The sequence below is a fragment of the Pipistrellus hanaki genome (assembly GCF_964339955.1).
Source record: "Pipistrellus hanaki genome assembly, chromosome: 8".
Taxonomy (NCBI): Eukaryota; Metazoa; Chordata; class Mammalia; order Chiroptera; family Vespertilionidae; genus Pipistrellus; species Pipistrellus hanaki.
This window is the reverse complement of record NC_140510.1, coordinates 44,592,396-44,611,176: the sequence shown is the minus strand read 5'-3', so window position 1 is coordinate 44,611,176 and position 18,781 is coordinate 44,592,396. Positions and strand designations below refer to the sequence as shown.

Genomic DNA, 18,781 nt, shown 5'->3' with positions numbered 1-18,781 from the left:
TGCCCATTGTGAGTAAAATTCACCTTGCAGATTCGAGTCTGAGCTCTGAGTTAAGAAGACCTCTGTTTCTAACCGTCGGTAAGTTAATTCCATCTCTGTACCCATATTCCCACAAGGGGAATGGGATCCAGATAAATGCTTTTTAACTCTTTTGGAGGAAGAGGAGAAGGAAAACCTGGTCAAATACATTCTTTCTTAGAAAACTGCTCTAAATACAACATGTTGCGTACAATGTCACATAACTCCTGATGGTCCTCCCAAGACCTAAGAGAACCTTTCCTGCTTTAGAACTCTATAGAAGCTGCTACATTTCCCAAGGTTCCATCTTATTAAAACATAAAAGCTATCAAAATAGCAAATATCCAATTTTAAACTATCTCTATTAAAAATATTATTTTGTTTTCTGCTTAAAATGTATGTTGCAGAATCTTCAAGAAAGAGCTTGGAAGTGTAACAGGCAAAGCAGTTTTTAGTTTTAGTAAAAGCAACAGACAACTAGAGATACATCCTCCTGCATTTATTTTTCTTTTCTATTTTCCCACCTCTTCCTCTTTGGCAACCATCAGTTTGTTCTCTGTGTCTATAAGTCTGTTTCTGTTTTGTTTTGTTTACTATTGATTTGTGTGTAGGTTTTTTTGTTTTTTGTTTTGTTTTTAGATTCCACATGTAAGTGAAATATATGGTATTATCTTTCTCTGTCTGACTTATTTCACTTAGCATAATACTCTCTGGGTCCAGCCATGGTGTCACAAATGGCAAAATTTCTTTCTTTTCTATTGCTGAGAAATTGAGAAATATTAATAGATATAAGATACATAGATATAAATAGATATGGATATATCACATAATCTTTATCCATTCAGCCATCTATGGACACACATATAAATGCTTTCCTCCTGCATTTAAATTATAGAACCACAAACTGGAAGGATCTATAAGGTTCTAGGATATATTAATTTTCTATTGCTATATAACAATTACTCCAAAATTTATGGCTTAAAATTCCAACATTTGTCATTTTATAGTTTCTGAGGGTCAAAAACTCAGGAGCAGTCTTAGCCAATTTTGCTCAGTGGTTAGAGGGTCAGCCTGTGGATTGATGGGTTGGGGGTTCAATTCTGGTCAAGGGCATGTACTTTGTTTGCAGGTTCAATCCCCAGGGCTGGTTGGGGTAGAAATAAGTGCTATAAAAAACAATAAATCAGATGGACATGGGCACTGGGGTGGTGGGAGTTTGTCCTGGGGTTCAGGAGTGGCAGGGGAAAGGGGTTTAATCAGAGAAAAAGGAGACATATGTAATACTTTAAACAAAAAATAAAATAGGAGAATTTTAGAACTGAAAAAATAAGCCTCAGAATAAAATGACCTAAATCCCTAAAAAATAATAATAATTAGTAATAATAATAATAATAAATCAGGGTGGGTGGAGGTAATAAATATATTTTTGGGTGTCTTTTGGAAGACAGCTTTTAGGAACCAGGATAAAGAACAGAACTCAAGCCATGTTATATGAGGAACTGATGAAGATGCTGAGTGCATTGAGTTTGGAAACAAAGAGAGTTTAGTCTAGTAGGGTAGGAAAAAGTTTTCCTTGAGTCTCTTAGAATCACTGATTGGGTCTGAGAATTAGAGCGTGACAAAGACAGATTTATAGGAAAAAGCATACACATTTGTTCAATACTGGAGTCTTTGTAAGGAAATGAACAGAAGAAGAAATAATTAAACCTGAATGTTTTCATGCTAGGCTTGATGAAGAGTAGAGTTCTGGAAAGATCTGATGAAACAAAAGTATGAGCTAAGTATAGATAACTTGGGGAAACTTACAAGACTTGTCCACTCAGATTCCTCTCTGTCCCCTTTTCTTTGGAGAAGAGGATGTTTTTCCTCCAGGTAGAGGGAGGCCGCCCCTCACATAAGGATTTTAGGATCTGCTTCAGAAGGTCAGAAAGTCCTTCCTGCACATGCCATTTCTCAAATTCCTTCAGGCTGAAATACTCAATATGTCCAGGTGTCATAATATGGGGTGGTTTGTCCTGAACCCTGTTAGTCTCTTAAACTGTCATGTGCAGACCACCCACATCAGATCCACCTGAATATTTCATCAAAGATGTGGATTCTTGGGCCACACCCTAAACACAGAATCACAATCTCTGTGATTAGAAGTAGAAATCTATATTTTAACAAGCTCCTGTGCTGATTTGGATGTGGTATAGAGTTTGAGAACCATTGACCTAGGGAAACACTATAATTGATTGCCATCAAGTAGAAAAGAAAGACAATTTATTTTTTAAAGCCAGAGGATAGAACTGGGGTGGATGCATAAGAGCTTCTGAAAGATGGTTTGGGTCAAGGTTAAAAGGATCATGGTTGTGATTAAACATCTAAAAATATGGAATTGCCTCCCTCAGGAGCCAAAGAGTGAATTCCTAGATTCTGGGACTGTTCAATGGTAAGTGGATTGACAAGGTCAAGAACATTGTTGAAGCAATTCTAGTTTTAGCTAGGTAGTTAAACTGAATGACCTTTTAAGATTCTTTCCAACAATGATGCTATGTTGACTTGTCCCTTGGCCTAAACAATTGCTTCTGTGATTTTTAAAACTGATTTCTCTCATTAACCAAATACTGTTACTCTGACGAGTCTTGGTTTATGTCATTATACTTGGATAAGTTGGAAGACTTAAAAAATTTCCCTAGGGAATCTGATTTGGGCTCTTAGAATCTCAACAATGATCTTTTGCGCAGTCTTTTCTCCTCAACATACACCAGGAATTGTGGCTCTTGATTGGCAGTATCAACAGCACCTGAAACTTGCACACACACACACACACACACACACCCCTGCTGAATCAGAAACTCTGGGGGTGGTGATCAGAAATCTATGTTTTAACAAGCTCTCCAGGAGATTCTTGTGCATGAAGAACCACTGATTGAGAGAAAGAATTCCAGGGAAGGGAAGTTACTGTTATAGTGACACAGTCTAGCTGGGAAAGAAACTAGCTCCCGTGTCTCGCATCATCTTTTCTCCTTGTTAGGTCCAAATGACCTTCTGCAGCACATTACTTTGGGGAAGGTCAACTGCCCAAAATCTACTCTTAAGAAATTCTCAAACACATTTAATATTTTGTTTACTGGGCATTGATAAACAAATATACACACTGTCAATATCTGCCAGTAGAGGAATGGCTAAGTGAATATCACCAATTTCAATGAGGGAGTTAAAAGAAATGTATTAGAGCTATGGATTTATCTCTACTACATATTGTTAAATAGAAAAGCAAGTTGCTAAATGGTTCAAAATGATTCAAGTTCAGGAAAAAAAAAAAAAAGCAAGATTTTTTTTTTGCATGCACATGCGTGCATGTGCGTGTGTGCATGTGTATGTGTGTGTGTTTGTGTGTATTCCGAAAGGGTAAAACTACCAAAATAATAACAGTGGCTATTCTAGAGAGGGGCCATGATGGGAGATGTTGGGAAATGAAATTGGAGTGCAGAAAGACTTTGGTCTTATATGTAATTAGAGGCCCGGTGCACAAAATTCATGCATGGGTTAGAGGGGTCCCCTCAGTCCAGCCTGTAACCTCTCCAATCCAGGGCTCCTCAGAGGATGTCCAACTGCTGGGGATCAGGCCTAAACTGACAGTCAGAAATCCCTCTCACAATCCTGGACCCCTGGCTCCTAATTGTTCATCTGCCTGCCTGCCTGGTCACCCCAACTGTACTCCTCCCCTCTCCCCCCTAACTTGGTTGCCCCTAACTGTCCCCATGCTGGCCTGGTCACCCCTCATACCACACCCGCCCCCCCTCCCACTAGCCTGGTCACCCCATGCAGCCTTCTTGTTCAGTCTTGGTCACCTCTCACTAAACCCCCTGCAGGCCTGGTTGTAGGCAGTCATCTTGTGAGGGTATTAGGGTTAATTTGCATATTACCTCTTTATTATTCAGAAATTTTAGAGGAGCCCCAGGCAGGTGGCTTAGCTGTTTGTAGTGTTGTTCCCAAAAGTTGTAATTTGATTCCCAGTCAGGGCATATATGGAAGACAAGCAATTGGTGTTTTTTTTCTCTCTTTCACTCTGTCTTTCCTTCTCTCTCTTTTTCTCTTTCTCTCTTTCTCAAACCAATGAACATATCCTCAATTAAGGATTTAAAAATAAATAAATAAATTTTAGAGGAAATTGTATTCATAATTATTTTTTTAATTAAAAATTAATTTCAAATATTAAGTAAATTGTTATAGTTTAATTACAATGGGCTCAGATCCTGGTAAAAGAATCATGTAGCTACTAATTTGATTGATATCACTTGCATCTAGGTAGAAACGCCCCCAGTTATATGGCAAAGTGTTAATCCTTTTCTAGTTTAAAATATCCCTTGAGGGACCCTCAATCTACATCAGTGACCACCCAGACTGTCTACTCAGATGCCTAGGACCATTATCGGAACAATTCAACCCATATAAATAATTTTCTCCTATGTAGATAAAAGAGGGAACGAAGCTATTTTGCCTCGGACAATTTGATAATTACCCCCAATTGCCCACTTCCCTTTAGTGTGTATAAAAATCCAGATTTAGTTTATTAAGTTCATTCTCAGATTTACCATAAGCCCCTTTATTTTAATTTTTCCCCTTCATGTTTAGCCTTCGGTAAGACAGAACAGCTGGCCACCATCTGTTACCAAAAAATAAAAAATTTAAAAAGCCATTATATACTTAGGAAGACTTCTAAATTTGGGCATTGGAATAAGAAGTCACAATATATTATTATGATATTTTTTCTTTTCCAATTCTGATCTTTTATTACAATCTATATTAAATAATGGAAGTCCTGAGGTCATAAATTCCTTCTAATTCAGTTTTACTCATACAGCACTCTGCACATACAATAGGCACTTAATAAATATTTTTTATTCTGATGCTCGCTCAGAAACTTTAAGGAGGCCTTCTAAAGAAAAAGAAAAAAAAACAACACTGGAAATTAGAGATTGAGGTTGAGTGTGCTCACAAATTAATTGATAATAAAAAGTTAAACATTAAACTGATTATTCTGTTTTACAATTGACAAAATTATTAATGTATATTTTTTTCTGAATGAATTCTAGAGCTTGATTTCTCAATTAATATTGGGTTTGTTTAACTGTCTCATTTACATATTTTGGGGATGGGCTTTGGAATCAAACTCATTTCCTATCCTGACTCAACTACAAACTATCTGTGTCACTTTAAGCCAGTTTCTTTCTGTATTAAACTGGAATGATTTCATTGATTTGGGGCCATTTCCACTGTTAAGTGAGATGATACTGTAAAGCACTAGCATGAAGCCTGCCATAAATAAGTAAGTGGTCAATAAATGCCTCTCTCTCTTCTTCCCTTCCTTTCTTTGACAAAAATCTATTTTTCTTTTCTCTAACCAAATGTATATGAAGAAGTAGCTAACAATCTTTCCTCTGAGTCATCCCTACACCAACATGTTTATGGGTGAGCTGATATCCTAATATATAAAAAGCCAGGGGATGTCACCGCCAAAACAACTGGATAGATGACTAAACACAGGCTGTTGGGCAACAAGGCTGGCAGGGGGGTTAGTGAGGGACAACCAAACAACTGAACAGCAGGCTGCATGGGGTGACCAGGTTGGCAGGGGCAGTTGGGGGTGACCACACTGACAGGGGGACCGGGAGGGGGTACAGTTGGGGGCGACCAGGTCGGCAGGAGGGGCAGTTGGGGGTGACCAGGCTTGGGGTGGGGGTGGGGAGAGGCAGTTAGAGGCAATCAGACCAGCAGGCAAAGGTGGTTAGGAGTGATCAGGCAGGCAGGCAGGTTAGCAATTAGGAGCCAGTGGTCCAGGATCATGAGAGGGATGTTCAACTGCTGGTTTAGGCCCACAGTCAGACATCCTCTGAGGGGTCCTGGAATGGAGAGGGTGCAGGCTAGGCTGAGCCCCCACCCCCACCCCCAAGCACGAATTTCATACACCAGGCCTATAGTATGCTCTATTATCTTTATAGTTCACTATAAAGATAATAGAGCATACTATAACAGAAATGGCCAGTATAGGTCAGCTGATGGACTAGGCAGTGGCTCTTTAGAGTCCTGAGTTGGGAGGAATTTACAACCACATCTGGACTCTGAAGATAATGTGCATCTTTGAGGACCAGATCTGCAGTTGGGGTTGGAGAGTTAAGTGGCACTCATTTGCTATCTCTGTACCAGAAGTATCCTTGCATTCTCCCTACTTTTTCTCCTTTTTCTTCATTTTTTCTTTTCTCTGTCTCATTGCTATCATTATATAACATAAGTTAGTCCCACTGACAATTGTTTTAAGGATTGTCCCAGCAGGGATGGAGTTTTTTTTTTCCCCAGCCATTGATTTTTATAGAATAAGCTGGTGGCCAATCCAACTGCATTGATACTATCAAACACCTTCATAATGTCTTTCTCCCTTTTTTCCACTGTTATTTCTTCTTGCACTGTTTCCATAATGTGGCCATTGCTCCCTGTGTTTCTATTTCTACATGGGTTCTTCCTTATAATTGAATTAGGTCTTGAGGGTGCCCACAATGCAGACATTAAGGGAATCGGGAAAGACAGCCTGGGCTTGTTATTACTACCAGCACTCAGGATTTTTAGTGACTAATATTACCTCTTGAAATCACTTTGTGAATCACCACTTCAAATTTCAGGCTGAATTTGCATAGCTGTCAACTACAGAAATGATTTTTCTGGTATTTGAAGAGGTAAAAGACATCTGTCAGCAATGTGGGCTCCATGAAAAAGGCAGAACCCTGAAAGAATGAGGTTTGGGATTTTGAAACATCTGTAGCTATAGGCAAGTTAGGAAGATCCTCAGTTTAGGCAAGGCCAGCCTGAAGCCATCTTGCCCCCGAAGGAGGAAGGGAAGTGGTTACAGAAATTCTCTTCAGGCTATAGCAACCTGCAAAGACCAGATACTGCCACCTGCTAAAGAGGCACCTGAAGGGAGCTATTTCATCCCTCTGGCCTCAGTCTCCTCATCTGTGAAATGGGAAAGTTGGACTAGGCCAGTGCTTAGAGTCTTTAAATGGTATTATAAAAGGCACTCTTATAGTATTTTTTGTTTATTGTACTAATCAAGACTATAACAATGGCAATGTAAGAATTAAGAGAGCAAAGAAGTCATCTAAGCCGAAACTGGTTTGGCTCAGAGGTAGAGCGTCGGCCTGCAGACTGAAAGGTCCCAGGTTTGATTCTTGTCAAGGGCATGTACCTTGGTTGTGGGCACATCCCCAGTGCAAGAGGCAGCTGATCGATGATTCTCTCTCATTGATGTTTCTAACTCTCTATCCCTCTCTCTTCCTCTCTGAAAAAAATCAATAAAATGTATTTTTTTAAAAAGTCATCTAAGGACTCACCTACATAAAAATCATCAACACACACACACACAGGGAAGGGTAAGCAACTCACTCTCTCAATTAAATTAACAAAAAAGGGTGGGAATGACAGTATATAAGGACTGCTGTTGTTAGAGATCCCTCCCAGAGAATGCCACCTCTCAACTGCTGCCCCTGGAAGGTAAATGCAGAGACTGTACACATAGCATGCAATATGTCTTACTTGTAGTGTTGAGGCTGTCCATTATCCTTCCTAAGTATTATCTCTTAATGTGTCTCTCACTGCTGCGTAATAGATTTGCAGGTAACTAAGGACCCTGTTCACCTTGCTACAGATATACTCGCTAATCTGAATGGCACGTTGTGATCTATTTTATGGCAGGCTCTCACCTGTGTTGCTATAGGTGAAAATAAATTCAAGAATGTCCTGTGAGAGGCAAGACATGGCATGGCCACTGTAGCTCCTGGATTTTTTTATATTTCATCATTAACTGCTGGCTCCCCAGAGAAATAAGTAGAAGCTTTTCTCTTTGGAAATTAAAATTTGGATTTCAGCCTTTCTCGTCACAGATATTTGGATTCTTCCGTGACACTGATTTTTCTCTCAACTCCTGTTCTGTGGGCCAGTACTAACCTTGGGGCTCTGTCAGGGATTGCCAGGAACCCTGTCCTCATAGCTGAAGTTTTTAAAGTGATAACTAATGATATTTAGTTCACTTTGCAAGAGCTGAAAGAATTTGCTGCACATTTAAAACTGCAAACACACCTTTCCATGGTAATGGAATTAAAGTGTCCTCAATATCTTGTCTGCTTCTGCTCAGGCAGGCACTTCTGCACTTACTAATTCTTAAACTGCAGTGATGTAATTGAGTAGCTTGGAAACCCGTGAGAACATTGTAAACATCTTGACCATGCCCTTACTTTGCCTCCTGGAATCTGGCTATAAAATAAAGACTCGGCTTGTAGGCTGTGGCACTGTCTCTCCTTCTGAGTAAAGTGTCCTACCTAGCCCCAGCTATATTCTCTTGTCTGTTTTCTTTAATCCTTCACCACCACCCCTCAGGTTCACCACTGGCTATGCTGGATGCTGTACAGAGGGGACTTCCAAGTCACTTTGCAGAAAACTCAAGGATGAAGGGGGAAGGAAGTATTTGCAGAGTTGGGTGACATGGGGAAGTCCTTCCTCATTCTGAAACCCAACAACACGACCCCCAAACACTGCCTTTTAGATGTGCACATTAGGATTTCAGTCCCGAAGGCCAGGAAGTAAAAAAATAAAAAAAGATAAAAAGTAACATTAAACAAGCCTTCATCTTTTATTTACCTCTACCTGATAAACCTTGAATGGCTGTATTCACTGCCTTTGTTTTGTCTGCATATTTCCTGCTAAGAGTTTACAAAACAGCACTCCTGAAGAGAAGAGGTGAACCTATTTGTTGAATAACATCAAGGGAGAAAACTGCTAACTCAACCATTTTGTTGTTAAATTGCTCAAAAGGATCAAAATACCAATTAACTTGCTGGCTCAGAAATCTTTGATACCCTCAGATTTACTGACTTTTTGAAACTCTTGTTCATACTTGCCTACTGGCTTTCTGATTATGAACAAAGACGTGCCGATTTGTATAGCATTTGACCTGTATTCTTAAACATTTTTATGTATTCAACACTTAGTGGCTAAACATACTTGACTGGCAACATTCATGTGCTAAAATAATCTTTTTCTTTCTTGTTCCACCTCTAAATTTAAGAGGAAAAAAAGAGGCTCAAAGACACTTCTTTTAAAAAAGCCACTGCATTCTTATTTTTTAATTCAAAAGCTTTCATTGCAAGTAACTTTTTTTGCCATGTCTTCTCCATGGCATGTAGTGGTGTTTGGAAGATTTGATGAAGCAAAGACCATTTTAGGCCTCATTCTTTGAGCAACTTTTGGAAAAATTACCTTGGGCATAAGTTCCAAAAAGGAGGTAAAAAGAAAGTAAAGATGACTGATGAGGTGCGACAGATTTTACAACAGATTTTAATTTTCGTCTCTGGATAGCCTCACACAGAGTGCTTTTCAGAGGTAGTTCTTTTGTTATCGTTGTCCTTTATTTCTTCACAGAAGGTTTTGCGAAGATTCTACTGTAATCATATGCATCCATAAGGTATCCCTACAGCAGTGGTGCAGAAAAGAAGAGCAATTCATTCATTCCAAGATAAAAGCAATTTCTGGATTTAAAAAGCTCCACAGAAATCTGTTTTAGCAAACACTGGGCTGAGGAGATTAAAGTGTGGATGCTGAAGTTAGACAGCCTGGGTTCAAATTCTGGCTCTACTATGTACTAGCCTGGGACCTGGCGAAAGTCACTGATTTCTTTCTGTGACTCCGTTTTCTCTTCTATAAAATGGAGATAATAACATGAATGAAAAAGGGGTTCTATAATAAATCTGACAAGACCAATGACCAAAAGTAACCTCAAAGATGATCTGATCATAAATTTCTAACTGGACGGGTCAGGAGTGGGCAGTCATATCCCAGGCCTATAAAAAGGTGGGGTGTGTTTTTTGTTGTTGTTGTTGTTGTTGTTGTTATTGTTTTTTGTGGGGTTTTTTTTTTTTGTGTGTGTGTGTTTTCTTTTTGCCTTAAGCAAGCCCTGTCCGTTGTTCTTAGGTTAACACACCTTTGAAATGCCAGAAGTGTTTCCTCTTTTGCAGACCCCTCTGAGGCATAACCACCCTCAAGAGAGCACATAATCTTGTCAACTGTTCTGTAATCCAATCATACAGATTTCCTGGCCTTGCTTTCCTGTACCTTCATGTAATAGTGATCTTTCTTAATTCCAGTGTATGAGAAGAACTGCAAAACTGTCCTTCTCCAGAGCATCTGAGATCTTGCTTTCCAAGTAAACCCCTAACATCTATGGGTTTGGACATTTCTTATGTCTACAACAACAGAGTCTAGATTACTGGGCTGTCCCATGGATCAAATGATATTATACACTTAGAATATGTTAGGTGCTGGGTAAATGTTAGCCATCATATCACGCCATGCCATCGTTTCAGCCTGGGAGAGGAGTAGGTGCCTGGGTGCACTCACATCTGCCAGAATCCTGACCTACTTATGGAGAGATACTTTCATCCTATCATACTAAGGATATAAAACATCTAAATATCTATGGACATTTTTCTATTCTCAATGTGATCAGAAGGGAATTGAATCTGTCCTCTAGATCACTACAATTTAGTTGGAGCACAGTAAAAATGCAACATTTAAGCAAGTGAAGGCTAACTGATAACCAGTCAATTACACGTTCGGAGGCGAGTGGGCAGGAGGAGTGATCTCAGGGGACAGGGATGGCCACGGCAGAGCTGAATTTAACGTGTTTCCCAAGATGCCAGGCTGACCTTTTCACAAACTCTTCGAAGGGGATGCGGTGGGAATAGCCCTGCTGGCGGATGCGGACGGTCTCTAGGATCCCCGTGGAGCGGAGCTGCACCAGCACTCTCTCTTGGGAGAATTTCAGGGCCTCTCGGTCATCGTTGGGCTTAATGCAGCGCACGAAGTGGGGCTGTCCCACCACCATCTTGGAGAGCAGGTCCATCAGGGAGTACTGACGGGAAAAGCACATGGAGTGAGGTTACCCCAATGTAACGGAGAACGCCAGGGGCCTCTAGAGCAGTTTATTGGCTTGTAAATGACTCATGGACTTTTTTTTGAGGCTGAACAAGAAACCAATAATAAGAGGTGATGACATAAGTTCTGACGAGTACGTACAGCTGCTTGCAGATTCTTTTAAAATTTTTTTAAATTTATCTTTATTGTTGAAAGCATTAGAGATGTTTCCTTTTATCACCCTCCCTGCCCCCCCTCCCCCCTCACTAACCCTCTCCACCCACCTTCTGCCCCCTCCCCAGGCCTTCACCACACTACTGTCTATATCCATGGGTTATGCATATATGCATATAAGTTCTTTGATTAATCTCTTCCCCACTTTGACGCCCCCCCCCCCACTCCCCTGAAATATGTCAGTCTATTGCACACTTCAATGTCTCTGGAACTATTTTCTTCGTCACTTTATTTTGTTCATTAGATTCCACATATAAGTGAGATCATGTGACACTTGTCTTTCTCTGGCTGGCTTTTTTCTTTCTTTTTTTAAAATATATTTTTATTGATTTTTTTTACAGAGAGGAAGGGAGAGGGATAGAGAGCTAGAAACATCGATGAGAGAGAGACATCAATCAGCTGCCTCCTGCACACCCCCTACTGGGGATGTGCCCGCAACCAAGGTACACGCCCTTGACCGGAATTGAACCTGGGACCCTTGAGTCTGCAAGCTGACGCTCTATCCACTGAGCCAAACTGGCTAGGGCTGGCTGGTTTATTTCACTAGCATAATTCTCTCCAGGTCCCTCCATGCTGTCTCAAAGGGTATGAGATCTTTCTTTGTTATAGCTGCACAGTATTCTTTAAACATCACTAGTGCCAAGTAACGTCCCCATGTGGCAGAGGCTTAGCTGCCTAAGAACATACTTAGGTCACCCTATAACTCCATCTCCAGAACTAGCTTCTGTCTGGTATTCCAAGGTAACACTCCAGAAGCTATATCTGAAATTTAAAACGTCCAGCTTGTAGGGTAGGGGTTATTCTACTTGGGAACCACCAGAAAGTCTAAGCAAATCCTATTGATACCACTGATAAAGGAAACCAGAAAAAGAGGGCAAAGTAAACAAGAAAACTGGAGGGGAAAAAAGATTATAATGAAGATCAACTGACATACGCTGAGTAGCTGGCGCAGAGAGAAAGCACATGGGAAAGCGGAGGGTGCTGTGCAAGGGAGTCTCAGGCGTTCCTTAGGGGCATCCACCTGTGCAGCCCCTCTTTTGGACATGCCTAAAGGAGCAATTACAAGCCACCCAGGAAATCAGTCCCATTACTGCAAAATCACACCTCTTACTGGTCCAAAATGGTATTACCTAGCTTGCCAATACACCTTATTTCCTGAATTTATCATTTGGGGAGCAGTATTTTAAGGACACCAAATGAATTGTCAGGGTATATTTCTGGAAAACTATAAGCTAGAGACTTCTCTGCTGATAGAAGGACTTTTAGGATCTTGGGAATGACTTTACAGAGTTGCTCAGAGCCTCCAAGTCCCATCATACACACACAAAACACACACACACACACACACACACACAAGACACAAAGAGGACATAGCTGCTAAAGGGGACAAGATAAGAAATAAGTGGCAAAAAGGAGATATATGTAATACTTTATTTTTATATATTTTTAAATATTTTTTATTGACTTTACATAAAGAGGAATTGAGAGGGATAGAGAGTTAGAAATGCTGATGAGAGAGAAACATCGACCAGCTGCTTCTTGCACACCCCCTACTGGGGATATGCCCGCAACCAAGGTACATGCCCTTGACCAGAATCGAACCCAGGACCTTTCAGTCCGCAGGCTGACACTCTATTCACTGAGCCAAACCGGTTTCGGCTACACATATGTAATACTTTAAACAATAAAGAATTTAAATTAAAGAAAAAGAAAGAAGTGGCAATTAGAAATGCACAAACATGAATGATGAAATAGGGGCTGAATGCCTTCCTGCCAGAGAAACTGTAGCAGGGATCACTACACGGAAAAAGTGCTGGACTCAAAAGGCCCCTGTAATTCATACGCTGAGCCTACTTCTAGGCTGCCTCTGAAGCTTAGTTGGCTAGGTTAGACTATTGGCTTTAGATCCTTCTTGAACCTGATAGCTTTCTATAAAGCCAGCTATCCATGGTGCTGGCTCCAGGGTCCTGTCCTTCAGCCTGCCTGGCAACTCCAGCCCCCGACCCAGCCCCCACCTGACTTCCCATCCCCACCCCACAACATTATCATTTGTTCCTGAGATTAGTAGTTCTGTCTTGGGCCTACAGCATCTCCACCATGAAGCTAGCTGGACATGAGCTCCGAGTGGGACACCATCTCTAAGGGCTTCCAACCCAACCTGTAATTTAAAGATAAGCCAATCTGTGCAAATCTGGTACAAGAGTATCCATGTCTTATCTTTCCTATATAATAAACATTTAATAGAGTCCTTCGATAGACAATGTTTCCACTCAAAGGAGTCAATTTAGTATTGAAATATCAAGAATTGGTCAGCAGAGATGGGGAATAATTGGGTTCACACAAACAGGTCTTGCCATAGGACAATTCAATTTAGGAAAATAAAGTCAAGGCTAAGATAGATTCTCTCAGGACCTAAACTTGATAAACCACCTCCTGAAATGTTATTAACTACTTCGCTTTTCAGTAAATATGCTGGGAAAGCGGCTGACTGCAGTAGCTTTAAGGCCAAGCAGCAGCTCCCATGCTAACAGAATCAGCACTTCCAACGCCCAGGGCTGTGAGCCAGTGGCTGAGAGAGCTCTCTGTAGACACTTAGGGTTTCGTCTGATCGTTCTGTGATCAGGGAACACTGCACTCAGAGCCAGAGGTTTCTGGCTATGCTATTTTCTCTCCACACCCCCACCTTTCTTACTTGGCTTCTTTCAGTGATTCTATCAGATCTGGGTCTCTGAGGGAAGGATTGGCAAGTCCTCTTTGTTAGTAGACAGAATACAGATCAAGAAGACCTCCTGCCCTGGCTGGTGTGCTCAGTGGTTAGAGCACTGGCCCATACAATGAAGGGTCACAGTTCAATTCTGGTCAAGGGCATCTACCTGGGTTGCAGGTCCCTGGTAGGGCCTGTGGGAGGGAACCAATTGATGTGTTTCTCTTATATTGATGTTTCTCTCTATCTCTCTCCCTCCTCCCTTCTACATCCTCTAAAAATCAATGGAAAAAATACTCTCAGGTGAGAAATAACAAAAATGAAAAGAAGAGCTCATACCCGGAAGTAAGAAGCCACGGTCTGTCTCTTCATGTTGGTGGTTTCTTCCGGATGCCGTATTACCTCCAGAGTATCCACCTAGAACACCATAAGTAGAGAGACGTGGTTTGAGGATACAGATAATTTATTGTCTGGCTTTTTCAAGATCTGAAAGGCTGTTTGGTCAAATATCTAAGAGGCCTTAATGTTTACAACACAATAGTACACACTTTGGTGAGAATTTTTGAAGACATATCAAAGAAAAACAGAATTTGCATGGTTCTACTCGCTTGACAATGACCTCACTCTGCAACGTACTAAAGCATAATCCCAATCAGTGGTATGTCTATACTTCTCCATGTCCCATTGGGCCCCTGCTAAGTTCTCCAATACTGTCACATGAGAACAAACTATTTTGTACAAGAACACTGGCATAGGCTCATGAAGCTAGTGATTATAAAGACATGGACCCAAACCCCAGTGGCCTTCCTGCGGTCAGACCTTGATGCTGCCACCCCCTCCTGCCTCCCACAGTTCCCACATGCTCACTGTGGACCAGAGCTTGGGATACATCTGTTCCCAATCACTTGTCCCAACTGCCTGGGCTGACTGGAAGGAACTTATGAGTAAAAACAATTGTAGGAATCAAAGGCAAGCAGCCTGTGTCTCATTGTCATAGCTCAACAGCAAGCGCTCTGCTCCTGCACACACGAAGCTCTTCGGTTTGCAGAGAACCCGAGTGGCATGTCAGCGCTGGCCTCCACCGTGCGGCTCCCCATCTGCTCTGAACAGGTGGCAAGAGAAGGAGGAATGTTCAAAAGGAAGATGCTACTGTCAGCACGGGTGTTCTGCTCGGCAGACTGTGGTCCTGGCAGCCACTTCCCTATAGCCTTGCTCAACAAACGTGAAAAGTGGGTGCTAAAGGAACAGGGTGCAAGGGGCAGGGAGAATAACGAGGCTTACCTCCAGAGGTGTTTAGGAGACTGTGCACACAATGGAGGAAGAGCTTTAATTGGATAAAGACACACGGGTTTATTTAAGAAAGGGAATCAATGTGGAGCCAAGTTTTTAAAAGCTAGAAAACTCAGCCTACGTAGTGAGCAAGCAGAAACGTGGGACTCTCTCTAAGTGAAACGATGTTGGGGGCAGTGTGGCTTTCTTTTGCTAGGCTGCATTCCCCAAACCATCCGTTTATTTGTACGCAGCTGAAGCAATGGTATAACTGCTTGGGTTTCACTTGTAATTGTTTTCTTTAATGAGAAAGGAGGAAACAAAAGCTCTGTGTTAAGAAGGAAAGCTGCGCTGATGTAAAAAAGGGAAAAGCAAATGCAACACACCCACCCCATTGCAGAGGCACTGTGCTTTCTCCAGAGCCATCTGCCCAAAGGCGTCTTCCCCCACCTCACCTCCATTGGGATGGATGACGGAGCTCAGAACTAGTGGGGTTTGGGGCACACTTTTAGGAATGTCCCCACCACTTCCTTGGAGTCAGAGGTTCTCTCTGAAGAACCACATCTTGCTCCAAAGACTTGCTTTTCCTCCATCATTTCCCTCCCTTTTTATTCAAATCAGCCAGCCAGTGACAGTCCCAGAAAGAGCAGCTAAAAAGCTCATACACATTTCTTTTATTAGTAAAATTTACCTGTTACCACTCCCACAAAATGCACAATGGACCTTGGCATTTGAGAATTTAACAGCTTAGTGATCAGAAAATTCTTGATATATATTAATTCTGCAGAAACATAATTTAAAAGGTATAATACGTATTGTTTTCAATATCAGAACTATCCCCTGCAGAAAATTGGAATAATATAGACTGAAGCAACAGTTCTTACTTCCAAAGGTATAGATTTCCTGGGCTCCCCTGTCTAACCACCCAGCGTGACTAAGTTCTGTCCTTATATTTACATACAGAGTAACTCTGGGAAGTAAGTAAAAATCTATTCTATGTTACATACAACCTGGAAATGCTAATATTATCTGTATTCGTTCATCACCTATATTTAGTACTATATTTTAAAGAACAAATAATATGCTATTAGGATATCTTTTAATTTAAGAATTTGGAAAGGTCTTCAGTTGGTCAAGGTCTCTTTCATATTTGCATAATCACAAGGTTCTTCTAAACATGAAATGAAGCTAATATAGGGGAGGGGCATGAGCACTATATAAATTAACTGAAGTCAAGTGAAGTTAAGTCAGGGGCCTGCTACATGCTGCCTGACATGGAACTGGGCTGACCAGACAAAAAGAAAATCCCTGCAAAGATTAATAGCTACTCACCACACCTTCCTGTTTATTCAGACCATTAAAGCAAAATGCAGGCCACAAAATATACCTTGTAAAGGGTTAATCCCAACCTCTTTCCACTCTCAATTTCCCCATACCAGCCATTTTCCATAGAAAGTACAAACAGATATAAGCTCAACCTCTAGAGATGGTTAGAGTCTTTCTTCCTCCTCTCTTGAGGAAAGTCTGCCACTCCGAATATACCAGTTGTACCAGTTAATAATGCAGATTTTTTTCAATAGCTGGAGTTACACATATGTTGATATGTATGCGATTTGATATGTATGCTATTTTGTTGTATTGACAGCAAGCTTAAAATGTCAAATTTTCTGAAGGTGTTAATATCATAGATATTTTTACATTTAAAAATGTCGAATTTCATGCCGTTTATTTTTATTTTTATTTTTTTTTAAATATATTTTATTGATTTTGTACAGAGAGGAAGAGAGAGGGATAGAGAGCTAGAAACATCGATGAGAGAGAGTCATCGATCAGCTGCCTCTTGCACACCCCCCACTGGGGATATGCCCGCAACCAAACATGCCCTTGACCGGAATCGAACCCGGGACCCTTCAGTCCCCAAGCCGACGCTCTATCCATTGAGCCAAACCGGTTTCGGCCATTAGTTTATTTTGAAGAAAAAGTTATCATATACTTCAGGAAGCTTATGGTGAACATGCTCCATCTCAAGATACTTGTGAACGCTGGTTTAAACGCTTTAAAAGTAATGATTTCAATGTGAAAGACAAAGAATGTCCAAGTCAACCAAAAATGTTTGAAGACCAACAATTACAAGCATTATTGGATGAAGATGCATGTCAAACTCATAAACAACTTGCAGAAAGATTAAACGTTGCTCAGCAAACAATTTCCAATAGGAAAGGTTTTAAAGAAAGGAAAATGGGTGCCACATCAACTGAATGAAAGACAAATGGAAATATATGTATGTTAGATAAATATGAGCTGTAGTGCTACTGGCCTTGAGTTCAATGACATAAATATTGTAATTGAAATACTATTTTATGTAAAGAAGTAATGTATGTAAATAATTCTTTGTAAGAAATGTGTATTAAGTAAATTGTCTTTGAATAGAAACAGAAATAAAACAAAATTATATATTAATCAATTGTAAAGAATGTGACCGGAGGCTTGCAGGAACCTAACTGTATATTTCCCTTAGGAGCAATGCTTCAGTATTAACTGATTCAGTGTTCAAAGCAACTCTATAAAACATGACTTATGTCAATAACAAGAATCAACTCTATTTAACACAAACAAAATTTTACATGTAATATCAAGAGCCTCTCAGGATCACTGAAAATCCTATGTAAATCTCTTCTAGGCACCAAAATACCCCATGATAATAGTCCTAATATCTTGAAATAAACTTACGATATTGAAAAGTAGAGTATTAGACTGGACTGTAATAGCAATGTGAGTGTTACAATTATTATTAATAAAAATGATCTGATTCTTTATTAAGTGCAGGTGAGTTTTATTCTCAGAAGTAAGTACAGATTTGTATATCAATTTTGGGATAATATTCAAAAATAACATGAGTGGCTGTATTGCTTATTAAATTGAATTTATTGGGTGGCACTGGTTAACAAAATTATATGAGTTTTAGGTGCATAATTCTACAACACATCATCTGTACAGTATATTGTATTTCACCATCTCAAGTCAAGTCTCCATCCATCACCATTTACTCCCACACCCTCCTCCTTCTCCCCAACCCCCTAACAATCACCACACTGTTGTCAGCCAGCTCTCTATGAGTCTATCTCTACTTTGCTTCTAGATCATTTTGTATATTAAATTCCACACATGATACTTGTCTTTCTTTGACTGGCTTATTTGACTTAGCATAATGATCTTCAGGTCCATCCATGCTGTTGCTAAGGGTAAAATTTATTTTTATTTTTCCTTTTTTTTTTTTTTTTTTTTTACAGCTGAATAGTATTCCATTGTATAAATGTACCATAGATTCTTTATCCACTCATCTAATGATGGGCACAGGGTTGCTTCCAAATCTTGGCTATTGTAAATAACACTGCAATGAACATAGGGTTGTATATATGCTTTTGAATTAGTGTTTTGGGTTTCTTCAAATAAATTCCCAGAAGTGGAAATCACTGGGTCATAAGAGAGTTCCATTTTTAATTTTTTTAAGTAACTCCATACTGCTTTTCATAATGGATGCGCCAATCTGTATTCTCACCAACAGTGCACAAGTGTTTCCTTTTTTCCACATCCTGGACAACACTTGTTTGT

The 18,781-nt window shown here is 40.3% G+C and overlaps 1 protein-coding gene across 1 annotated transcript in view; it reads right to left on the bottom strand.

The window, feature by feature from the left end:
* MYO3B (myosin IIIB) overlaps positions 1 to 18,781 on the bottom strand; it is a gene marked incomplete at its 3' end in the record, with an annotated part of 334,099 nt that overhangs the window by 122,133 nt on the left and 193,185 nt on the right. Inside the window, exons 23-24 of the mRNA XM_084892298.1 lie at positions 14,240 to 14,317; positions 10,755 to 10,960 (exon numbers count right to left, since the gene is read on the bottom strand). Coding sequence (XP_084748424.1) covers positions 10,755 to 10,960; positions 14,240 to 14,317 — 284 coding nt within the window. The remainder of the gene's footprint in view (positions 1 to 10,754; positions 10,961 to 14,239; positions 14,318 to 18,781) is intronic.